General features: G+C 47.9%; 1 protein-coding gene across 1 annotated transcript in view; it reads right to left on the bottom strand.

Moving 5' to 3' along the window:
* Positions 1–18981, bottom strand: part of LOC129336045 (uncharacterized) — a 38609-nt gene extending 19628 nt beyond the window's left edge. The window contains exons 1-6 of the mRNA XM_054989012.1: positions 18914–18981; positions 9839–9994; positions 6774–6901; positions 5371–5479; positions 4489–4605; positions 309–370 (exon numbers count right to left, since the gene is read on the bottom strand). Of these exons, the coding sequence (XP_054844987.1) occupies positions 309–370; positions 4489–4605; positions 5371–5479; positions 6774–6901; positions 9839–9994; positions 18914–18968 (627 nt within the window). The 5' untranslated portion in view covers positions 18969–18981. The remainder of the gene's footprint in view (positions 1–308; positions 371–4488; positions 4606–5370; positions 5480–6773; positions 6902–9838; positions 9995–18913) is intronic.
* Between the last annotated feature and the right edge of the window lie 6472 nt (positions 18982–25453).

Raw genomic sequence — 25453 nt, forward strand, 5'->3', positions numbered from 1 at the left:
GGCCAGCCTGCCAAATCAGCACCCTCCCTCGAACGCCAGGTGGGCAGCTGGAAGTGCTCGTGTTGGAATCAAATACTTTAGGAAGTTTCTCTGCACTGTGCTTATGCGGAGACCAAAGGAAATGTGCATTTTACCACCCCAAGCAAATGCCCACCCCTGCCCCACATCCTTACTACACCCCAACCCCGCAGGTGCCTCTTCAGTGCACCCCATTCACAGCCACCCCGTGCAAATCAGCCGTTCCACTCCGTACGTGCAGCTTGCAAGCTTCGCCCCAACCAGGATTGCATCCTCCGCCTTCTTCCTACCTTCTGAATCGCTTTTCCAAAAGGCCAGAAGAAGTAGCCGGCCAGTTTCCAACACAGCTTTCCTGCAGGAAGACAGGGAAGATACCAGCTCAGATTCAGGCAGAATGGGGCCCCACACTTGCCCACATGGGTCTAAGAGCCAAATGCTTCTTGAGGAAAGTCAAGCTGTATGTATTTAAAACACTGTTAAGCCACCTTTCCACCCAATTTGGGGTCACCAAGGCAGCACGTGAATAGGAAGGAAGGCGAGCCAGAAAAATCATTGCTCCTTTTACCATATATGGTGGACCTGTGAAAAGGCCAAAATGTTTTGGTCTAAGATTTATGGAGAAATGCTGTTAATTATGAAATGTAATTTGTTGAAGAGCCCGGAAATGCTGTTGCTAGGATTGAATATGCAAGAAGTTAACATGAGGGACAGAACTCTGTTATGTTATATGACTGTGGCAGCAAGAATCTTGTACGCACAATGATGGAAACAAGAAGACATACCAGAAGTTGAGGAATGGATCCAAAAGCTGTTGCACGTGGCGGAAATGGACAAATTGACAAGGAAATTGAGAGAGCAGAATCCGAATGAATTTTTAACTGACTGGAAGAAGTTTAAGGACTAAGTGGAAAATAAATGGGATGTGAGAGGACAACTGTGGACTCTAGATAGTTATTAAGTAATATGAGCCATGAGAATGAACGTGAACTTCACCTTAGATAATAGGGACTACATAGTAATTAGAGATAACGATAAGAAATTAAGGGGGTTTAGTGCTGTTGGAAGTCAAAAAGGGAAAAGGGGGAGGGGGAAGGGAGGGGGGGCATATACTGTAATTATAAGGGTAAATAAGTATGTATTGTGTATTATGTAATATGTTAACCCATTCAATAAAATTTCTATTAAAAAAAAGAAGAAAAAGAAAATCATCGCCCACTTGCAGATGCCACTAATAGAAGGGGGATTCCACCATTTGGGTGCCACAGCTGAGAAGACCCTTTCTCGAGCTGCATCAGTCTAGCCTTAGACGGTGGGGGCACCCAAAGCAGGGCCTCCTTCGGAGCCGACCTTTCTTGCCAAGTCTCGAGGTAGGATACAAAATACAGGCATCTAAAAGTAAGACATCCAACCGGATGTTGCATTTGGGAGTGATCCAGGGAGCAGGGCAGAGGAATAGCCTGGGGCTCATCTTCCTAGCCGGTCTAGCTAGCATCACAGCCTGAATGGAGCCTCAGCCCCTGGACATTACCTGGAAGTGCTCCCACGAACCCTGCAGCTAAAAGAACAGAGGAGTGTATTGCAGACCAATAGCCCTTCAGGACGACTTAACGCCCACTCAGAGCGGTTTACAAAGTATGTCATTATTATCCCCACAACAAAACACCCTGTGAGGTGGGTAGGACTGAGAGAGCTCCGAGAGAGCTGTGTCTGACCCAAGGTCACCCGGCTGGCTTCAAGCAGAGGAGCGGGGAATCAAACCCGGCTCTCCAGATTAGAGTCCTGCCGCTCTTAACCACTACACCAAACTAGCTTATTTAGCCACAGTATCTTCTTTAGAGAAGGGGGAGCAAGATGCAAACTGGAGGCCAAATCTGATCCACAGGAGCTTGTCGTTTGGCCCACAGACTGAGGGCCAGTTTGGTGTAGTGGTTAAGAGCATGGGACTCTAATCTGGAGAACTGGGTTTGAAGCCACTTGAAGCCAGCTCCTCCACTTGAAGCCAGCTGGGTGTTCTTGGGTCAGTCACAGCTTCTAGGAGCTCTCTCAGCCCCACCCACCTCACAGGGTGATTGTTGTTGTGAGGATAATAATAACATACTTTGTAAACAACTCTGAGTGGGTGTTAAGTCATCCTGAAGGGTGGTATATAAAATGAATGTTGTTATTATTATAATTGTTTATTGGGAGTCCCATGACGCAGAGTGGCAAGCTGCAGTACTGCAGCCCAAGCTCTGCTCGCAACCTGAGTTTGATCCTGGTGGAAGCCGGGTTCAGGTAACCGACTCAAGGTTGACTCATCCCTCCCAGGTTGGAAAATGAGTACCCAGTTTCCTGGGGGTAAAGTGTAGATGACTGGGGAAGGCAATGGCAAACCACCCCGTAACAAAACGTTGTGATGCGACATCCCCCCATGGGTCAGTAATGACTCGGTGCTTGCACCTTTACCTTTTTATTGGGAGCATCAGCGTGCTGGACCACATCTGGACAGTTTGTTCAACAGCTCAAGGGCCAAACACCATTAAGAGCAAGGTAGGGGGGTCTCCTCTGAGTCTCTGGCTGCCAGGAAGGGCTCCAAGCTGGAATACTGGCATTTCCGATTTCCAACACCAGAATCCAACTCGTAACACTCCAAAGCACATAGTGACCCAGAGAAAGTCTTGGGATTTAAAAAAACACCTGACTTTAGATGGAAGAGGGCCCAACACATATGGGAGACCAACACTGCAACAGAGCTAAGCTTGCCTTAGTTTACTTTTCTCCCTGCCCAAATCCCTCCCCTTTAGTCTCTTCCAGCTGCCAAATTGTAGCATGTAAGATCTTTGGGGCAGGGACTTGCCTTTGTTGCTTTATTTCATAGGCTGATGCACCTGTGAGGCAGATAGATTTGATTTGCAGAAATATAGATAAACCCAGGGATCATTTCGTAGAAAAAGAGCTGGAGGAACTCATTAGCATATGCCACGCCTCTTGCCATTAGCAGAAGTGTGTCATTAGTATAACTGATTTGCATATGCCACACCCCCTGACATAACCTATGCTGGCCATTCAGGGCCGAAATTGGGCCCAAAATGGCAAAAAGGGGCCGAAAATGGCTGAAAAGGGGCCCAAAATGGTCAGGATTGGGCCACTGATGAGCAGGAGAGTGATCCACCACCTGTCAGAGGCCTCATCCTGGCTGTTTCAGGACCAATCCAGGCCGAAACGGGCCCAAAATGGCCGAGTCAGGTGGCCGGGGCATGACATGTGACCTCTGGGGAACTGCTGGAACTGCGTTCCTGTGCGTTCCCCCTTGAAATGAGCCCTGGATAAACCCAAACCAGAAGCCGCAGCCATGGGCTTGTCTGTATTTGGCTTGGCTCATCTCCTCCTACCCACCCATTCCCAAACTGCCACCCCGAATGCTACAAAGGGGCCCTTAAATAAGGGTGGGAGAGGTCTTCGCACGATGCTGGGGTCCTCTTAATAGCCACTATAATTGTACAGAAGGGGATGTTGGGCTGGGAGGTTTCTGCTCCACTCCCAATCCACAAAGGGTTACTGAGATTCTTCCCAAATCTCCAGCACAGAATTCATCCCCATCTGGGGTACTAAAATTTGGGGCTGTGTGTAGCCCGGTGGTGCTGTGAAGCAAGCTTGATGAACTTCAGAGTCTCTCTGTATGAGATGCCTCGGCGTGTGTTTATAAGTGTAGGGAGACACAATGTTAGCCAGGATGCGTAGTTTTAGAAGACAGAGCCAGTGGAGATCGTTCCTCAGAGGGTTTGAAAATTTCATCTTCACCTCCTCAAAGATTCTGTCAATCTCACCTCTCCAGTCTAAAACTGTGGGATGGTAACCAAAGGGCAGTGATGAATGGAAATGGGTTGGAGCTGCCTTCCAGAGCAGGGCTTGGACCTGGAGAGGTTATAAAGGGCAGGTTTCCCTTCTGGCATTTCACATACCCTTCACACAGCTCCAGTGTATAGCCTCTGCCCTGCCGCCGGCTCTGTGTTTTTAAACTACCCTTCCTGGCTAACATTGCATCTCCTGACATGTGTTCTTCAGTAGCACCTTTAAGACCAACCAACTTTATTGTAGCATAAGCTTTCGAGAGCCACAGCTCTCTTCGTCAGATGCATCGTCAACTTTCTTGAAAGCTGACGATGTATCTGACGAAGAGAGCTGTGGCTTTCGAAAGCTGATGATGCATCTGACGAAGAGAGCTATGGTTCTTGAAAGCTGATGATGCATCTGATGAAGACAGCTGTGGTTCTTGAAAGCTGATGCTACATCTGACGAAGAGAGCTGTGGCTCTCGAAAGCTTATGCTACAATAAAGTTGGTTAGTTTTAAAGGTGCTACTGGACTCTTTGCTATTTCGCCCATAAATTGGTATCCCCCCCCCCTTTCCATTTTTCCAACAGAGGGAACTGAATACCCAGTTAGCCAAAACTGGATTGAAGGCAATCCATGGAGTTTTTGCTCTACTCACCATATGGGGCCCCCACCACCGTGAGGAACATCACGAGAGAGATCAGGACGTAGAGCAAGGAGAGCCACCATCCAAAGAAGAGCACGTAGGAGAGGTTGCCACATGTGACAGTCCTGCCTGGGGGAACACAAAGTTTATCTCAGGCTGGGCACCACCTCAGACGTGCCACGGCAAGAGCTGGCACATTAAGCAGCTCAGAGGCCACAGGAAGCCACAGTGCAAAACTGCTGCCACGGACGCTGGCACTCCCATCCAGGGGTAGCAGGTCTCGGCTGTAGATCTCATCTCCAGAGTCACCCATGCCCAGGACCGCGCATGGTTTGAGGTCACCAGTCCTATTTAGGGCTGCCAACCTCCAGGTGGAACCTGGAGATGTCCCAAAATTTCAGCAATCTCCGGAGGACAGAGATCAGTTCCTCTGGAGAAAAGGGCAGCGCGGGGGGGGGGGGGGGGGAGGAGAGACTATATCATTATACCCTGCTGAGATCCCTCTTCTCCCCAAATCCCGTCCTCCCCAATTCTGCCCTCCAAACCAACCAGGAGTTGGCAACCCTACTCAACACACATTATGGGTAGGATCAAGCGAAAGAGACTTCTCTCCCCCTTCTACTCTCCGTCTTCGAATTTGTGCAAGGATTTGGACACAGCAATTGAAGCGTCTCAAGTTACTACATCAGTCAAACATCACAGGATTTTTGTTGCTTGTTCTGCAGCACTCCTCGAATGCTGCGCTCATTGTCGTAAGAGGCTTCAGGCCCAAAGTTCTCCAGTTTTGCATCTCTCAGCAGGAGACAAGAGGCTGCCATGAGCAGTTCAGTCCAGCCCGAAGCTAGCCTCCCAGGTTTCGCCAAGCTCGGCGAGCAGCGGCGGATTGGTTCTCACCTGCCGAGCTTTTAATGACATTCAGATCCGAGTAGAGCTCTTTCACAATTTCAGAGCGGTCTTCCCAAGGTCTGGCTGTCACGTGGCTCTTCCACTTCTTAAAGCCAAACTGTTGAGCAAAAACAAAAAACAGATCAGCTCTGTTGACGTAAGCCAGTTTACTACCATTTCCCTCTCTGGGGAATCCTGGAAACTGTTAAGGTTTGGGGGTGGGGAGGAAGGAAGGGACAGGAGACGTGGATGAAATATGATTAACTCTCACCAGAAGCCACCAAAATTTTGCCAGGGAAGGTGGGGGGAAAGGAGAAATGCCACAGCAGTTAAAAGGGAAGGGGGGGGGAAACTACCACCAGTTGTGTAGCGCTGATATACTGGAAGAGTGAAGACTCCAAGCAATGATGCAGAAAGGGAATTTGGAGCATTCAGGGATCTCCTCTTCCTTGTACTTTCTGAAAATTGTTACGGTGGGTTTTTAATATAACGTATGAAGCTGCTTTATATCAAGTCGTCGAACTGATCTATCGTCTTGCCTCCTCTGACTGGCTGAGGATCTCAGGTCAGATCAGAACAGAACTGCCGGAACCTTTTAACTGGAGGGGATCCCGAAGAGGGGATCTGGGACCTTTTGCAAGCCCGGCAGGTGCTCTACCTGTGGCCCAAAGCTCCACCTGCATTTGAGCAATTCCCACCTTGGATTCTGGTCAGTTTTCAACCGTTTTGCTCTCCTAAGAGAGGATTTTTTAAAAAAAATAATACATTTTTTAAAAGTCTGTCTACCACTCAGGCAGGGGAAAGGCAGGGGTGCTCAGACTGAAAAGCAGAATAAAAATATTTAATCAATTCACAAAACCAAAACCATGTTCTCCTCCTCTGGCCAGATTATTTTTTGCAGTTGTAGCAAACAGTTCCTTCGTTTGCAGCACAGTTAACACGCCCTTTCACCTTTCCCCCAATTGCCAAATGCACCAAGACGGAGCAGACTTTTCTTCTTTTTTCTTTTTGCCTCCTCTCCTTCAAGACAAAGAAAGCCACCAAAGAACAGGGCGTGTCCCTCTTCTGCCATGTTCCATACCGAGAGACATTTACAGTCCAGGTGAAGGGTTCTCCTTACCCTCAAAGGAAAACTGGTCAACTCCACCTAGCCACCCTCCACCCGGAGTTTTGCATTCCCCCTTTGCCTCCCAGAGTAGCAACAGGACAAACCCTGAAGATGACGTCTACCAAGTCATGATTCTGATCTACCAAGGTCGGTTTTTGTATGCTCAGATTGCTAGCAGCTCTCCAGGGTCTCAGGAAGAGAAAAGCTTTCCTCATCATGTGAGATCCTTCACCTGGAACTGGACTGAACCCCCCAAGCCTTTACCATGCAAATCAGGGGCTCTGCCCGACAGCAACAACCCTACCATGTAGTTGTTGGAAAGCTTGTGTGCCTCCACTTCATTCTCAGCCGTGATGGTGGTTTTCGTGAGGCAGGTTTCGCACGTTTGCACTTCCTCGGAGTGCAGAGGGCAGAAGGAAGAGTTTGAAATCACTAGAAAGGCACAGGAAGAAAGAAGCCCCCGGTGAGGACTGCATTGTAACAGGCGCCGCCGCACGGCTGCACAACCGGCCCAATCTGACTGAAATTGTGGCTTCTGATTGGTTCTGGGGTGGCCCAGAAGTGTATGCTCGAAGCCTTCCCAAAGGCTTCAACTAATAAATAAAAATGCAACCCGGCAAAACAGAAAATGTGTCTGTAATGATTTCAAGTAAATGTGTGCATGTGTCTTTAAATGCTTGGTGTGAGACAGGTGAAGATTAAAGGTAAAATCTACCCAAGACAAAGCAAGGGTCATAACAGTGTCCAATGGTGGTTGTCGTTGGGTGATAATTGATTATGTCTCACTTTGAACTGTAGGAAGTTAGAATATAAATTTTTCAAGCACATTCACGAAATTAAGGAAAAACCTTTTAAGCCCATGGCTCATTCTTAGCTCCAAGAGCCAGCTCAGGCATTCAGGTGTGGGATGAGAGGTAGAAAAAGAGCAATAGCGGAACCATAAAAGTAAATGCCAAACCCTAAGAATAAAATACTCAAGGATTTTGTTTACTGTTCTGTTTCAAGTACGAGTGTTTTTTATATTGTAAGCCACCCTAAATGCCTGTTACCCAGAAAAGCAGCATATACACTTTTTTTAAAGAAATGGTAACGTGTTGAGTAATTTAATTTAACTACAAAGCCTTCGCCTGCCATCCCGATAAACAGGCTTGCTTCTGGCAGAGAAAGTGGGTGGACTAATGCATTCATGCACTTTTGTCTATTTGCAGAAAAAGGATAGCAATATTTTCCTTTTAAAAAGCTGAGCATTCTGGGAGAGGTCTGGAATATCCCTTACAAGCATCATCGCTATGACTGCTCACCCTTCTTGAAAGTGCAACTGCTTCCCCTCTATAAACATTTTAAATTAACAAGGACTTGTGACTGTAGCGGGTTAAGAACCACCTGCCGTTCAGTTCTGATGGGTGAGCAGACTTCTGAATAAGGTGTCTTTGCATATGCCTCCTAAAAGAAACAGGGATGAGAGTTGAAAAAGCCTCTGCTACGTGATCGGGAGCCACCACTACAAAGGCCCTGCGGCTCTTCCCCAATTTTGCAATTGCTGCCACGAATAAGCCGTCAGCAAAAAGATCTTCTGGTTTTTTCAAGCTATCCTCTCTTTTAGGAAGCACCCAGCTTGCCTGGAGAGATTCACCTGGAGCCTAGATCACAGTGTAAATTTTTTTGTGGAGCAGAAAGGAGGGCCTTACCATAGTCCTCTACCACTCCAGGTCAGCACCACCGAACATCTGAAGTGGGTCTTGGCTCCTGGGAGGAGAAACTTCTCTGGAGCCCCATGAACAGATAAACTGTCTTTTGACTGCTACTAAATTAATCCGAACATCTCTAAGACATTTATTTACAGAATTTATATCCTGCTTTTCTTTCCAACCAGGGCCACTACTTAGGGTTGCCAGCCTCCAGGTGGTGGCTGGAGATCTCCCAGAATTTCAACGGATCCCTGGGCCACAGAGAGAAGTTCCCCTGGAGAAAATGGCTGCTTTGCTGGGGTGGACTTTATGGCATTATACCTTGCTGAGACCCTTCCACTCAACCCTACGCTCTTCAGGCTCCACCCCGGAAAACTTCCAGGAATTTCCCAACTTGGAGCTGGCATCACTACCACTAAGTCAGCTCACAAGTAAAGAAAAAGACATGATAAAGGCTTTTTACTCAAATGGGAGGGCTGTATTGTAGGGAGGGGGTCTCAGATGCTTCACTAATGAGTTAGGGACCATAGACTTCATCACTATATTACCTTACATATTATCTGCTGCTTTAAATATGTACTCCTATGTACCACCAGTGCTCCATGTTGTCTAATGTTAGTCCTAGAGCTGATTATGTTCTGCTTCAGTATTTTTTCTACTCTGTATTGGATTCTTGCTGATACTCTGTCTTTTGAACTTGTATCTATTTACCCTATGGCATTGTTTATGGAAATGTCCTTGATACTGTATTGAAATGTACTTGATACTGATTGTACTAATCTCATGCTGTGTAATCCGCCTTGAGTCTCAGTGAGAAAGGCGGACTATAAATGACATAAATAAATAAACAAACAAGCCCATTAAAAACCCAAAGTAAAATATACATGTAAAAAGACAAAAACAGCAATTAGAACATAGGGAGGAAGCATGGGTCCTTGGGGAAACAAAGTCTTCGCCTGCTGGCGGAGTTCACAACTTACGCTGAACACATGCGCATCCTGCCCGTAACGTGCATACATGTTTGGAAAAAGAGCCAACAAGCGTTCCACTGACAAAAGAAATTGGGGACTAGGTCTAGGAGAATTGTGAGGCTTCAGTCCCACATTCAGCTGTGCATGCGTGCAACGTAACAAGAGAATATTCAACACATGTATAAAGAAAAAGCAAGCGCATGCCCTACATACAAGTGTACGTATGTCCACTGTAAGTTGTGCACAGGGCTAAAGGTGGAAGGCAATGGACCAATGAGGCTGCCCCCCACCAAGACAGACCTTTGGGACATCTAGTGCCCTTAGCCTACCCCCTCCAGACCCTCAGGAAAAGAGCTGTGCAAGCTCTGCTACCATATATATATATATATTTAAACTGAAGAGGCCAGGAATGGGGCCAGCCAGGGCCCTTCTTCATGCAAAGCAGGTCCTCCACCACTGGGCCCCTTGGCTTGTATGTGAAGGATGCTCACGTGCTGGCCTGGCTGCCCTGGGCGTGCTGCCCCCTTGCCCCCCTGCTGCACAGGAGATACACGTCCTTAATAAGTGCAGGGGATTCTAGACCCCTCACCCCGCAACCCCTTTGCTAAGGGGTTGAGAAGCAAGAAGAGAGGCCAGAAAAATGCTGCTTCTTTGCGTCCCTCCCCAAAGCCCAAGCGCTAGAGCAGGCGTCCCTCACCGCTCCCTCTTACCTGGCACGATCCTGGGGGTGAGGATGCCGTGCGGATGGGATCCAGAGTGCAGGTCGCCCAGATCTACCTGGGCACTGTTAACGGCAACGCAATGCCGGTCGCAGAGAGAACCTCGCCGGTGATGGTCAGGCTTGTGTTCCAAATCCTTGGGGAAGTCTGGAAGGCAGACACAGACCGAGTGACCATAAGACCAGAGAGACTCTCGACAAATGGGGAATTTCACTTTGACGCTGCTCATGTCTCCAGAGCCAGCCAAATTATTGGGCCGGTCCACACCAGCTGTGCCATCCCGGATTGCTGTGCCTGCCCGTTTTTCAGGGTTGTAGATTATATCCTGCTTTTCCAGTTTCAACTCACAGGATTCTTGCCAGTTTTAAAATAAAAGATCTTCCCAAACTAACAAGACTAGCCTGCCAGAACAAATCACTTTCGGTTAATAACAATTAAGACCTGGCAGAGTTGTCTTCAGGAAACCTAAAGGCTAAATGAGTTCTGCTGTGCAAGAAGCGCTTTCTGGACCATTTCCAAGAGAGATGAGAATAGGTCCATTGATGCCTTCTTGCGCTGGGCAAACAAGCTGCACGCCTGCGCTCAACGCCTTCCGTCAGGAAGGGCTTCTCAGGCATACATCTCTAATAAGACAAATGTGCAACTAACCATCCTACCGTTTTCTTTTTACACTTTTACCAACGTGATTTATGCCATCAAATGCCAGCAATGCTCCTCCACTCTCTACACTGGACAAATTGGCCAGTCCCTTCGACAAAGAATTAATGGACGTAAGTGTGACATGAGAAGTCAAAACATTCAAAAACCAGTGGGGGGACATTTTAACCTTCCGGGACATTCAGTTGCTGACCTAAAAGTAGCAGTTTTCCTGCAGAAAAATTTCAAAGGGAGAGTAGGAGACTGCCGAATTGCTTTTGATAATGAAGCTCAAGACAATACATTCACCTGGACTGAATCAAGACATAGACTTCCTTTCTCATTACCAATGCTGATTTCTTCACACTAGAGGTGGGCACGAACCGGGGGGAAAAGAACAGTGCAGTTCATGGTTCATCGTGTTTCATGAACCGCGAACTTTCATGAACTTGCCCTGGTTTGCGAACAGGTTTGTTTGGTTCATGAAAACATCACTTCCAGGGCAGCAGAAAGTCCATCCCCCTGTTGTCTAAGAAATTGATTGATTGGTTTGTGAAAATGTCACTTCCAGGGGAGCAGAAGGTGACTTCCGGGGCTGCAGAAAGCCCATCTCCCCCATTGCCTAGGAAACTGATTGATTGGCGTCAGGCTGTCTGCAGTGACAAACCGAAAAAACGAACCAAATGAACCAGCCTAAAGTTCGTGGTTCGTCAGAAATGGGCTCTGATGAACCGCTGGTTCACGATCCACAAACTGGCCCAGTTTGTGACGAATTTTGGTTCGTGCCCACCTCTACTCCACACCCACTACCCCTCGGCATACCTCACCCTATTCAATCATGCCTACCTTTGTCATTCACTGGCTATTATCATTTTGCTTCTGTAATCACTCCACTCTCCAAGATATAGGACAGATGGACTCACATTCTAGCTGTATCTGAAGAAGTAAGCTGTGACTCACGAAAGCTCATACCTGACCACAAATGTTGTTAGTCTCATAGGTGCTACTGGACTCTTGCTCTTTTCTACTGCTACAGACAGACCAACATGGCTACCCATCTTGAACGAATTGAGGTGTTTTTCATGTAGGAAAGATGTATGGGATTGCCAGCTCTGGGCTGGGAAATTCTTGGGAGATTTGGGGGTGGAAGGGACCTCCAAAGCAACCATTTCCTCCAGGGTGCCTGATCTCCATAATCTGGAGATCAGTTGTAATACTGGGAGATCTCCAGGCTGGCAACCCTAAAGATGTTACATCTGAAGCGGGAAGTATCCAAAACAAGCAACAGGCCCATTGGCACAAGCAACCCCACAGCAATAAAACATTACAACTGAACCAGCCCTGAATGCTTGCGCAAGTTTTGATATTTTACAAGCTACATTTTGGATCTCATGTGTCATCCAGTACTTTCTCATACTCTGCTTTTAAGGGCTACCTGTTTGTTAACTGGAGTGGGTTTTGCTTGTTTGTTTTGGCACCGTCCAGCTTGAAGAAAAGTTCTGGAGTACTCACAGCTAAGCGCCATTAGGTTGGTCCTAATAAAAGGTGTTATAGGGATTGTGTTCACACCTGCCTTTCTAGAAGGCAATTTCCTTCTAGGAAATCCATCCCACTGATAGTTGCACTCCCCCCCCGCCCCGTGCAAGAAGCCGGCTGCTGGTGCCAGGGGCCTCTTGCCTCACCAGCCAGAGAGATCATTAGCACAAGAGATTTGCAAGATGCGACCCAGTACCCGGTTCAGGTCTCAGGACATGCGACTGCTTCACTCCTTCCTCTCTTGGCCGCTCATCAGCCATTCAGAGACAAGGATCATATGCGCAGAGCTACGGACACCCCCCCCCCAAAGATCATATGCACCAAGCTATTGACACACTTTTAATACAGCGTTGAAGAGATCCGTCCTGGCTAACTCCTCATCTGTGGAATGGGAACTCCAACTCTCCCCTTCCACCCTATAAAATGCAGTCTCTCAAAAGTCAAAGGAGATGCCATGCAGTCCAGTGGGCCGAACATCACCCCAAAGAGAGCCAAACATGCGCTGCTCACATGCGCCGTACTAAGATAATCAATTAAGTTGCCGTTTCCGCCAGTTAGAGACTGCAAGATGCTGGCTGCTTCATGGCCTAATGCTTTCTCCCCAGAGGAAAAAAAATCCCCTTTATTAAAAAAAAAAACCAGAGGCTAAACCCAAAGGATTAGGAGTCCCTAAATATTACCTCTTGGAGCTGCCTGGAGCTGCCCAACATTTCCTTGAAAGCCACAAGAAAAAAGCCCTATGGCTGCCTGACTGCCGAATAGCACTTAACAGTGCAAAGGAGCAAAAGCCTGCTTAACACGAAGCGCAGCCGAGGAATTTGCAAGATGTTGCACTGGAGAGGCAGAATTCCCAAGAGCTGCCCCACGGATTGGGAGCAAAGTGCATTGTGGTACAGATGACACGGATTTAAAACTGCATACTTTGGTGTGCCAGTATGGCATAATGTATGGGAAAGTACACCCAGTACTTTCCCATGCTCGGCTTTTAAGTACTACCTGTTTGTTAACTGGGGTGTCCAACTGGGAAGCTGGGTGTAAATCCCCATTCTGCCATGAAACTTCTGGGTGCCTTTGGGCCAGTCGCTCTCAGCCTCCCCTACCTTACAGGGTTGTTTGGAGGATAAAATGGAGAAGGGTCATCCTAGTTCCTTGGGGGAGAAGCAGAATAGACGGGAAGATGGTTTATGCAGCTCAGACTGCTTTGAAGCCAATTCTGTGCCATGGGGAGTGAGAAAGAGGATGTCCCTTGAAGAGAATTAAGCCGGTGTGGGAAGCTGTTCATGTTCTCTTCCAAGCCTGAGCATGGCTGGGGGGGGGGGGTGCGTGATAATTCTGATGCAAGCTCCTGAGACAGGGAAGAGCCACGAGAATTCACATAAGCCGGCAAAGCAACATTTGTGAACATGTTGGAAGTACACCAGCCTTCACCCAGGAGTGAAGAAGGAAGATGTCAAGAGCTACTCACGGTTGGGTGGCAGAGACCAAACCGTTAATTATGCAGTCCACAGTTCCAATCTTGCTCCTGCCATAAACTCAACAAGTGGGTTTATGCAAGTCATTCCCAGCATCAGCTGACCCCCCCCCCCCCATTACAGAATGATACTGACCTATCTCATGTGGCGGTTGTGTTACAAGATGATATTGAGCTGCTGCTTGCGTCCCCGTCCACTGCCAGCTCGGCCACTCTTCCCTGATTGGGCCAGCCTTTCGAGGTCATTTGCATGTGTGGCCTGATTGGGGCTCACAACATTCCACACTTCATCCACCCCCCCCGCCCCCAACAGTTGGAACACAGAGGTCACTTGTGTATGCCCCCACTTTCTAAACAGTCTGCAGTTGCTATTGGGAGCCTTTGAATGTGTCCTGAGGTCAAATGCACCTCCTAGTTTCCCCCTAAAAGTTCACTAGGGTTACCAATCTCCCTGTGGCGGCTGGATATCCTGTGTGGCTGGCAGGCTCCTGCCCGCTTGCACCTCCCCTCTCTCTGATTGGTCAGCTGTAGAATTCACTTCATTGTTTTTTGGCATTAACACACTTCGCTTTATTCAAACACCTTTGTGAAGCTTGGGTCCTATGTTATTATACTACAAAACCAACTCAACCCCCCCCCCCAGACTGTTACATGCCTATAAGTATTTCAACTGGATTTAAAGTAGTTAAATACCGTAGCGGAGCACGGGTATCAAGCTAGTCAGTACATAAAGGCTTATTTGGTTGTTATGACTGATGGCACAGGCACTAGCCAGTATATGCCTGCTGAAATTGTGCAACCAATGACATTCACAACACAGCAGGGAACATGCTTGGAAGCATGGATGGAGTGGGGGGGGGGAGGAATTTCCCAGGTCTTTTTTAGCCAATTTACTTGGTAGGAAAGGTAACTTTGCAGGGAGATGGAAGAGGAGATATAATCAGACTGAAGAGGGCATTATCTAGATAAGACCATATCTTGGGAGGGGGAACACAATAGGCCATATTAGTTTGACTGTTTGATAAGTAACGATAACAGGAATGACTTTGTGCTTCTTAGAAAACCTGGATTTGGCAATTCCCTTAATGACAACGGCATGTAGGGCTGGGAAATAGCAAGCAGCCAACCCGAGACGACCACTGCAGCATCGAAAGCTTGAAACTGGCGCTCGTGAGTGTCTTAACTCCGCGCTCTTCAACACCCGACTCCTCAAAATTACAATCCTAACACACAAAAATGGAAAACTCCAACACTGCCTGCAATGGAGGAATGGTGGATAAAAGTTTCGGAGTTTGCATCAATTGCAAAACTTACTTCACTGATTAGAGAAAAGACATTTTACGTTTTTGGCTGAATGGAAACCGTTTATAGATTTTTTACATGAAACAGATAATAATGATTTGATGGTATCTGGACCTACGGATTAAGAATCATGAACAATAGAAAAAAGAGGGCTCTTATGTTTAACATAGAATAAGTGAGACTTTGAAAATGATATGTTGCGAAGAAGATCGGAACTCAATTTGTAATTTTGCTTGTCTTTTTCTTATCTTTCTAAACTGTATTTTCTTTTTATTATTATTAGCTGCTTGTCTTGTTTGTTCTTTTATGTTTATATGTATTGTTAGTGTGGGTTTTTTTAGACTGTTGTGTCTTTTTATCTTTTATGTTTACTGTTTATAGCCTAAGTAAATAAAATTTATAACCGAGATCGCAATCTTAATACCAAGGTTGCCGCAGCAGCCTCTGCTGAACCAACACACCAAGGTCTCATCACACAATGACCTCACCCTTCTAGCATTTCAAACATGATGCGACAGCCGTCGTTCAGGGGCAAGCGGGCAACTGCATACAAAAAAGGCTTCCGATATCCCATCTGCCTGTCCTGCCCAGAGACTTGCTACCATTGATCATTCCCAAACTCCGTTTTAGTACAAAAGGTTTATAAGCTGTGTTATTTGCTCAGCTAAGAAAAGCAAGCAGAGGGTCTTGGATCAGAGGCGGGGGTCTGATAGGGAGACTTTGGCATCAGGAGATAGCCGGCTCAATGTACGTGCCTGCCCCGTCACCACCACAGCAGCAATCTGCTCCCCGTCAGCATGCAAGAAAGAAAGCCAGCCTTGAATCTAGTTTACTGTCCAAGAACATGGCAGGAGGTCCACTGGATTAGGCCAGAGTCCATCGAATACAGGATCAAGAGCCAGGGCTACTAAAACCTCACTCTTCCCTCCCCAATAATCACACATATGGTTCACCATCAGCATTCTTCTACACAACACAGTTTCCATTCCATTCATTCATTCCATCTTTTAAGAACAAATGAAGCCCAGACCCTTCCACACGTGAGGCTCTCCACTTCAGGGACGCAAGGACGTCCCTAAAATAAGTCTATTGCGTTCAAAGAAAACCTGCAAAGCAAGATAAGGCAGAGAACTAAATAAGAACGAACAAGGAGGAACATTGATCCAAATGCAAAGCACAGAAAACCCATTCCTACCCAAAGGAGCTCTGTTGGAAGTTGTAGAATAACAAGACACGGAAAAGCGGGGCTAGGAAACAGATCTGCAGTCCCTCAGCACCCGTTTAAAATGATTAGGAGTCGGCTTCACCTAGTGCAGAAAAAAATATTTGGAATTCCTTTTTGCCTCTGTGTACTGACTGGCACTTGGGGTTTTTCCATGGCTGCAGAGAAGCCACGTTAGAGTCCAGGTGCCACAATGAGGCACTAATCTGTCCGGAAGAGCGATATATAAGCAGTTATTATTATTATTTTTTTACCCCACCCCTCCTTCCATGGAGGTCAAGGTGGCATATGCCGTTTTCCCTCCCCCATTTTATTATCACAACCACCCTGCAATGTAGGCTAGGCTGACAGTGCAGTTGGCCCAAGGCTATCCGGCACGCAATGGTGCAAACTAAGGATTTGGTCAAGATTCTAGTTCAACCATTAACCATTCTAACCACTACACACCATACCAAGTAGCTCTCTCTCACACACACACATTTGAGTTAGACAGAATTTTCCATCTGATGAAAGTTTCTGCGTTAGCTCAAAGGTTCACCATTCTCTGACCCGACCAGCTTCAGGTCACCAGACCCTTTGTTGTGTTTAAATTAGTTTAATTAATTAAAGTTTGCATACATAACTTCGTGCAAAAGGCAGGCATGGGAAGCCCGCCAGCAGAACAAAATTCTCTAGCTAGCCCTGGGAGTGTTTACTTCCCAAGCATCAGGCCAACCCAAAATGTGAACCTTACCCGGCCACACCTAAGCCCAACGTGTTCTTTTCTGCACCGCAAAGCAATTCTGTACCTGGAACATGTGAAGCCACTTCATAGTGTCCCCCCCCCTCGCCTCTTCCAGTTTCCTAGTTTGGCACAAGATATTGATGGGATTTACCTCCAAGTAGAACCCTTGATTTTATTTGCAACAAATCAGGGGGCCCTGCCCTGGATAGTCCAGGTGAGCCTGATCTCTTCAGATCTCAGAAGCTAAGCAGGGTCGCCCTCGGTTAGTAATTGGATGGGAGACCTCCAAGGAAGACCAGGGTTGCAGAGGCAGGCGATGGAAAACCACCTCTGTTAGTGTCTTGACTGGGAAACTCCAGAAGGGGTCGCCATAAGTCAGCTATGACTTGAGGGCACTCTCCACCACAAATCAGGTGTGGGGAGGGAAGAATGCTAGATTTGCCTGGCAGGATCAGGCCACAGCCCGTCTTCTGTTGTCAACACAATGGCAAACCTAATGCCATAAGCAGGCCAGGAAGGGAACAGCCCTTCCCCTGGCTGGCGTTCCCCAGCATGTAATTCTCAAAGGTACACTGCCTCTAAACTTGGAGGCTCCGGTTATTCATTTACAGTGTGCCTTTCTCACTGAGACTCAAGGCAGATTCACAATGTGAGCCAAGCAAGGTTTGGATCCCCCAGCACCTTAGAAATCAACTAGATTTCCAGGATGTGAGCTTTTGAGAGTCAAAGCCCCCTTCATTAATACGATCAAGTTAGCAATTGCAGCCCATAGATATGGACAGACAAAGCACAGCCACTGAAGTTTCCAGCACTGATCCCCTCTAGTTGTCAGCCAAAACAGCAGGATAAGAAATAACTCAGTCAAACAGTGAGCAGTGGGGGGGGGGGGGGGTAAAGCAACTGTTTACTCCCAAGAGCAGCTGAGCCGCATTAAGCCCGTCACTTCAATGCACCATCCTGCTTCCCAACTAGTTGCCCCTGGGAGACTTACAGGCCTGGGCATGGAGGCCAAGCCCCCCCCCCCCCCGCCCCCAAAAAACTGGCCATGCCAGAGGTCCTGAGCAGGCGCATAAACACATTGTGCTGGTCTTTAAGATACCACTGGAACCAAATCTTGCTCTTCTACTCCAGACCAACATGGCTACCCACCTGAAATGGTGAACACACAAAGCTGCCTTGCGTTGAATCAGACCAGTATCGCCTACTCAGGTTGGCAGCAGCTCTCCAGGGTCTCTTTTACAGGTTGTCCATATCCCGTACCTGCCGGTTCTGCCGGGGGTTTGAACCAGGGGCCTTCTGCATGCAAAGGAGATGCTCTGCAGCTGATCTCCAGCCCCACCCCCAAGCATTTCCAGTAGGAAAATTTCCATTTACTATCTTCTTAAATGCGTCGCTTTGCTGTTACTGTTATTTCCTCTGTCCCCTACAACTGTGGGATGCCACCAAAATGCCTCTCATCATTAACACAGATCCAGAGGAGTTAGCCGTGTTAGTCTGTAGTAGCAAAATAGAAAAGAGTCCAGTAGCACCTTTAAGACTTAACCAACTTTACTGTAGCATAAGCTTTCGAGAACCACAGTTCTTGCATCTGACGAAGAGAACTGTGATTCTCGAAAGCTTATGCTACAGCAAAGTTGGTTAGTCTTAAAGGTGCTACTGGACTCTTTTCTATCATTAAAACAGAACTCTAACCTGAAAAGATTTGATTCTTAAGGCTTCGGTGCTGAATGCATTTTAATAGGTGGAAAATTTCCCTTTCTCCACCCGGGGGGCATTTTCTAGATTCACACACACACACCCCAAGCCCCGGTGGAAAGTTACAGGTGTGCCGCCTGCGCTCCCTAATGAAAACCTGGGCGACTGCCCACTCCCCACACCCAGCCCCGGCTCTGCATCCACCCGGCCGCCGCCACAGCCTACCCGGGGCGGTCCTGAGATGGCCCGGGGTAGCAGCCAAGCCCACCGCCGCCAGCGCTTGTCAGATTGGAGCAGGCCTGGAAAGATGCGCCTCCACCCCAAATCCCAAGAGCGGGGAAGACGGCCAGAAGCAAGCGCAGGTCGAGCCCTCTGGGGCCGCCCCCGGGAGGCTAGGCGAGGAAGGATCAGGGAAGGAGGCGGGCGGAAAAGCACCGCGCCGAGCCCCGCCGGGGCGGATTGGCAGCCCGGCGCGCTCACCCAGGCAGTCGTGCGTGGACCTCCGCCGCCGGCCCGGATCCGACTCCAGCGACATCGTCGCCGAGCCCTCGCGGCCCCCCGACGCCTCCAGGGCTGCTGCTGCGGCGGCGCCTCCGCCTCTCGCTCTGCCGGAGCCGAACCGCCTCCCCGGGCCAGAAAGACGCGTGCGAAGGGCTGGGCCAGGGGCTTAAAGGGGCGCGCACCGAGCATGCGCCCTCCCGGGGGTGAGGGGTGTGTGAACCGGGGACGCCTCCTCCCGTGCAGCCTCCCGGTTTTGCAATTCACACGTGACGGGTGTTTTGTTGGCCTCCAAGCCTGCCGCGCGAAGGTTGCAAGTTTGGAGGTGACTGGCGAGCAAAGCTTTACTCCCAAGGAAGCGTGCGTAGCAGAGGCGTGCTGGGCGAGCGCCTCTAGGGACGTCAAGCCGGAAGGCGGCGGGTGCGCGTTTGCAAAACACGGGTGTCGCGCAGCTTAGGGGGAGGCCGCGGCTGCCTACTGGGTCGCTTTGCAACGTGTGAAGCAGCGCCAAGCCGAGCTGAATTTGGCAAGGAGGAGCAGGTCTGTAGGACACGCAGTGCAATCCTAAAGAATTACTCCATTCTAAGCCCATTGAAATCAATGGGTTTAGACTGGCATAACTCCGTTTAGGATTGCACTGTCAGCGAAGGAAAGGCACTCTGCGCATATTCAGGGGCATGGCGTTCATTCTCAACCATAGTTTGGGGCACAAGCTATACTGCGAACGCAGGAAGGCGCCAGTGTTATTACTGTTCCTAGTTGTGCCAGCAGCAACACGGGAGTAGAGGGAGATCCCATATTATTTACTTCATTTACACCCTGCCATTCTGCCCAGTGGGGACCGAAAGCAACTTACATCTTTTCCCTCTTCTCTTTTATCCTTACAACAACCCTGCAAGGTAGGTTAGGCTGAGAGTGTGAGAGCTTCTATGGTTGAGCAGGGATTCAAACCTGGGTCTCCTGGATCTTATTGTGTCACTCCAACCTCTGCACCACAGGGACTTCTGTTGCTCAAGCCCTCCTCTGTAACTGTGCCTAAGCAGTGGTTTCTGTATGGAGAAGGAAGGCTTATTGCAGTACAGTTAAGAGATATGGTGCCCCCCTTTCTTTTTCTTTTTGGGGACGTGGCAGCAAGGTGGGGGAAGAGGCATTTTTCCAGGCTTGCTTCAATTTCTTGGTTATTTTGGAATGCCTTTAATACTGGGGTCCCCCACCAGGTTATCTGGCAATGACCATTACAGCGGCTGTTTGAAAATGTTTGTTCATCAGAATTAGATCTGGTCTGTTATCCCCCCTGTGAATTTCCAAATTGCCCTCATGTGAGGCTGCTGAAGCAAAAACAGACAGGAGTCTTGGGATGCCTGAAAGCCTAACAACTTTGTAGACAGTCAGCAGCTTTGGGGACTAGAGTCCACTTCATCAGATGCATGCAGCGCGTCCTCAGGAAGTTGATGCTGGCATATATTCACCATGGGGTGCGCAGAACTCCTGTTTGTTTTTTCTGCAGACCTACCCTTGTGGCATTAAACAGGTCCACGACACATTTTATTCCAGCGTTAAGCGTATGTGAACTAGATGCAGGGAAATAGGGGAAATTCACTCATTGCTTCTGAAGACGCAGGCCACATAAGTTTATGCTAGAAGTTTAGCCTTTCAGGTGCCAACAGGCTGCCACTTATACCAGCGTGAGGTGCAGTCATTCTCAAAAAATGACCCAGGTTTGTATGGGCAGCAAACGAACTGATTAGTTAGTACAGTCTGTGGTTGTTAAGGTAGATCCAGAGGAGTTGGCCGTGTTAGTCTGTAGTAGCATAAATAGAAAAGAGTCCAGTAGCACCTTTAAGACTAACCAACTTTACTGTAGCATAAGCTTTCGAGAATCACAATTCTCTTCATCATGCATACAGTAAAGTTGGTTAGTCTTAAAGGTGCTACTGGACTCTTTTCTATGGTTGGTAAGGAATGACTCTTGCAGCTGGCTAGTGGTGGGTAAAAGATTTTGTATCAGATCCTTTCCAAATGCAGCCCCCATGTAAGGCCATTTTTATTAGGTTCAACCAATAAAATAGCAAGTGCCTAACTTCCCCAGAACCCCTTACCAGACTGCGGGTTCAGTGGGAATTGGGTGGAAAAGATGTTCCGGGGTGGGCTGGGTCCTGCAGTTGGTAAAAAACAGAATGCCAAGTGTGTGGGAGGCTTAACTTGATTGCCATGAACCAGCATGGCTGCCTTTCAGGTTTGTATTGGATAAGGCTGGGCCCGTACGGACAGCCCCTTTAATTGCTTCTGACAGTTGCAGTTTTTGCACTTCTGGGGAGCTGTTGTGCATTTTGACAGATAATTAGACAGCAACTGCATCGTCTGGCACAGCAGCCACATCATCAGTGTTCTCTTTTCCCACCCTGTACTTTGCGTACTGATCACCAGAAACCTGCTTTACTGCCACCAAAGAATCCTGGAAACATTTATGTGGATGCTGAGAATTTTGTGGCACAGAACCATAACTCCACTTCCAAGAACTACAATTTCCAGAGATCCTTGGCTCACAGTTTTAAGTTTGCAATGTGTACGTGTCCCTTACTAAGTTTCACTTGCAGGCTTCTTTGGTGGCTTGCCACTTGGCAATCACTCTTGCTTGTTCTGTTAGAAATGCTGTAATGTGGGTTAATACTTGGGGAATACTGATAGGAGAAGATCCCAGTCTATGTACTTTCCTCTTTGAGGCTACAACCTGTAGACATAAACCTGTTTGTTGCCGTGTTTTTGTGTGCGTGCGCGCACCCCAAATCTTTTTCCTCCAGATACGTAGCTCTCTATGTTGAACTGCAGGATTTGAGTCTGGTGGCACCTTAGAGACCAACAAGATTTTCAGGGTATGAGCTTTCAAAAGTCAGGGCTCCCTTCTTCAGACACTTCAGAAGGAAGCTCTCTCAAAAGCTCATACCCTGAAAGTCTTGCTGGTCTGTAAGGTGCCACCGGACTCAAATCCTGCTCTTCTCTTTAGAGGAGTTAGCCATGTTAATCTGTAGCTGCAAAATGGTAAAGAGTTCAGTAGCACTTTTAAGACTAACCAACTTTATTGTAGCATAAGCTTTCGAGAACCACAGCTCTCTCTGTCAGATGCATGACAGAGACTGTGGTTCTAGAAAGTTTAGGCTATAATAAAGTTGGTTACTCTTAAAGGTGCTACTGAACTCTACCATTTTGTTTCTCTCTCTAGTACATTTAATCCTACCCTTCTTTCAAAACGTTCAGGGCAACATAACTGAGAGTTATCCCTTCCCTATTTTCTTATCGCAACAACCCTATGAGGTAGGTTAGGGTGAGGGAGTTACCTGGCCAAATTCACCTTGCAAATTGCAGCGCAGCGTGGAAATTTTAACAAGGTGCTCTTAGTCTATCCTTTGTGGCTTTACCTGTGTAGAGTAAGTCATTCCAAGAACATAGATCCAGAGGAGTTAGCCGTGTTAGTCTGTAGTTGCAAAACAGTAAAGAGTCCAGTAGCACCTTTAAGGGTAACCAACTTTATTGTAGCATAAGATTTCGAGAACTGCAGTTCTCTTCCTCAGATGCATCAGACGAAGAGAGCTGTGGTTCTCGAAAGCTTATGCTACAATAAAGTTGGTTAGTCTTAAAGGTGCTACTGGACTGGAATTGGTTGGTCTTGGAGGTGCTGCTGGACTCTTTTTGATTTTGCTACTACAGACTAACACGGCTAAGTCCTCTGAACCTTTACAGAAGCAAACTGATCTCCACATCAGAAGGAGCTGTTTGCATCTGCATATCAGAAGATGTTTGCATCTACCCCGCCCCCCCCTCCTCTATATCTGACCAGTTTCTCTTTTTGCCCTCCATGCATCTGATGAAGAGAGCTGTGGTTCTTGAAAGCTTATGCTACAATAAAGTTGGTTAGTCTTAAAGGTGCTACTGGACTCTTTACTATTTCACCCCAAGAAGAAACCAAAGAGCACCGGAGGGTTACCTACTGAATAAAGAACCCCGCACACTAAGAGTTCATGGCCAGTTTCAGCTCCTTTTGTGTCTATAGTTGCACAAAACCCATACTTGCAAATGTGCATGTCACACCCCTGTAACACATTCTGCATAGATGTATGAAAAGCAACGTATGAGCCAGCCTGAAGACCAAAGCCTCCTGGTCCCACTTCCCGATGCTGGCCTTTAAGAAGCGCTCTGAACGGATCAGGCAGAGTTCAGTGCCCCCTTTGCTAGCGCCCCATGACTGCTTCGATTTGCTCAGCAAGCGATCCTGGCAGCTCTCACCACAGCCAAGAGTGTTTCCTAAAGGGCGCAGGCCTCTCTCCAGCATTACCAGATCTTCAAAGCCGCTTTCGAGAGCCAAGGCTCAGCTTTAACAGAGGAAATGAGGTTTTCATTGGTTTTATTTAGACTGGCTTGTGGTTGGGCACTCTGCACAGGGGTGCTGTTTCGCAACGCATCATGCTATCTAAGCTGAGCCAAACTTAGGAACAAATCAAGTTATTTACACCGAGGGAACACTGATGTATGATTCACAGGCTCGGACACTTCCACGAATAAGCTGGAACTAGCAATGACCAATCGGTATGACAGAAGACCCTCCCCCCGCCCCAGTCTGGGGGCTGTAGTTCCTTCCGTTGCACTTGGGTCTAGATATGGGGAGGGGCGCTCCTGAGATTGCCTCCTTTGGAAAGACGGCTTGATTTAGAACTGGCCTAAAGGCCCCAATACTCTCTCAGGGAACAAAATTCTAGGGTCTCCCGAGCTGTGCAGATTTTTTAGAGTTTGGTCGGGGTTCCTGTGCGATGCCTCCACTGGGGGAAGAGGGGCTCCCCCTCCCCCCTCACGTCATTTCCCCTGTCGTTGTTTTTTCTGCTCCACATGGAATATTCTGTGCACGTGGAGCAGTAAAAACCGGGGGGGGGGGGGGGGAGACTACTCCCCCTGTGCTATTTTGACATGAGGAAAAGGCTTGACGACGAGCCCCTCCTGCCCCCACGGAGGCATTCTGAGGCCGTTTGGGCTCTCCTTTATTTTTTTAACAGCCATGTACTCTTTAACTCCTATACGGCTGCGGGAACCCAGACCAACTCCTGAAAAATCTGCATGTATAGAGAGACCCTTAGGTAGTTACCCTCACATGGATATTCACTGATGGGCGATCAAAACTGATTCTGAGAGCAACACTGATTGACAAAATGCCCCTCCTGCGCCTCTGGATGCAATTCTTTGAAACTGGCAGTGGGTGGAAGACATGACCATTCTCTCTGGGAATATATGAACCCAAAATGTAGTGAAGCCAATAGTCACAAGAAATCTCCCATGCTACACCAACTGTTTAAACAGACAGCTGTGCCTGGGGTTTCGGATTTCCTTTGTCCAAACATGCCCAGGGTTACTTTTACAATTAGCTCCACAACAAGTCCCACCTTTGCTCTTATTATATGCAAGCCTCTTTCAGCTAGACGATATGTACAATGACCTGGGACCCACACATTTGAAGAGACCCATCTCCTGCTGTGTGTCCCTGTGCGCCAGCTACAATCTCTGACAGCCATTTGTTGGTTGTGCCACCTCTTGGGGAGGCTCACCTGGCATTAATCAGAACCAAATCTGGTTAATGGATAATGGCATTAACCAGATCTTTTCTATTATAGAGACTTGGGGGGGGGGGGTCTATTGATTTGGACTTTAATTGGGAATGTATTTAACTATTATTTTAAGTAGCTTAAATCATGTAGAAAGGCAGTATATGCATGTTTAAATAAATAAAAACATCGTTAGGAAAAATGCAGTAAGAAAACAGATGGCCAACAGCTTGCAAGTGGCAGGAAGACTGCCTTCTGCCTGCCTCTGAGCTCTCCAGAGCTCATTGTGCTGGCACCCGGTGCAAGTTGGCACCAGTAACCAGCAGCTAAACAGGAAGCAAAACACAGAGAGGGTGGCACTATAGTTCGGGCCACAAGGCAGCGCACCGGGCAGCCTGCAGCTTCCCTCTCTCCCCGTAGTTGGGGTAACAGACAAACTGTTCTGCTTCTAAAGACAGCACCAGTGCCCTGTATTGAAGATTTGGGCATGGGGTGGGGAAACCTACGAAAGGGTCTGGGAAGGCAGTCAGCAGAAAGGCATTTGATGGGAGCGGGTTTGCAAGCCAGAGAGATGGAGACAAAAGGCATTCATCCGTATTGAGATACACTCAGCTCATCTTGGTTCTAGCTCGCTCTGCGCATAGAGCAGGGTTAGTAAACGGGGGAAATGCCAGGTGCAGAAATGTGAAAAACTCAAAATCAGCTGGCGAAGAATATTCCATAGATGGACTTAGAAAAACTGATAATTCACATTTTGCCAGAAGGAATGTGTGAGAGCACTGAGCAGAGCAGAACAGTGAAGACTCAAGGATTTTCCTTCACTTTTCCAGCGAGAAAATTAGACATTTGGAAGAATGCTGGGGGAAAAAGCCACATGAAATATTCTCTCTTCCGGAATTAAGTGAAACGTAGCATGAAGATTTTTAAGACAATCTAC

Source organism: Eublepharis macularius, chromosome 9, assembly GCF_028583425.1.
Source record: "Eublepharis macularius isolate TG4126 chromosome 9, MPM_Emac_v1.0, whole genome shotgun sequence".
Classification (NCBI taxonomy): domain Eukaryota; kingdom Metazoa; phylum Chordata; class Lepidosauria; order Squamata; family Eublepharidae; genus Eublepharis; species Eublepharis macularius.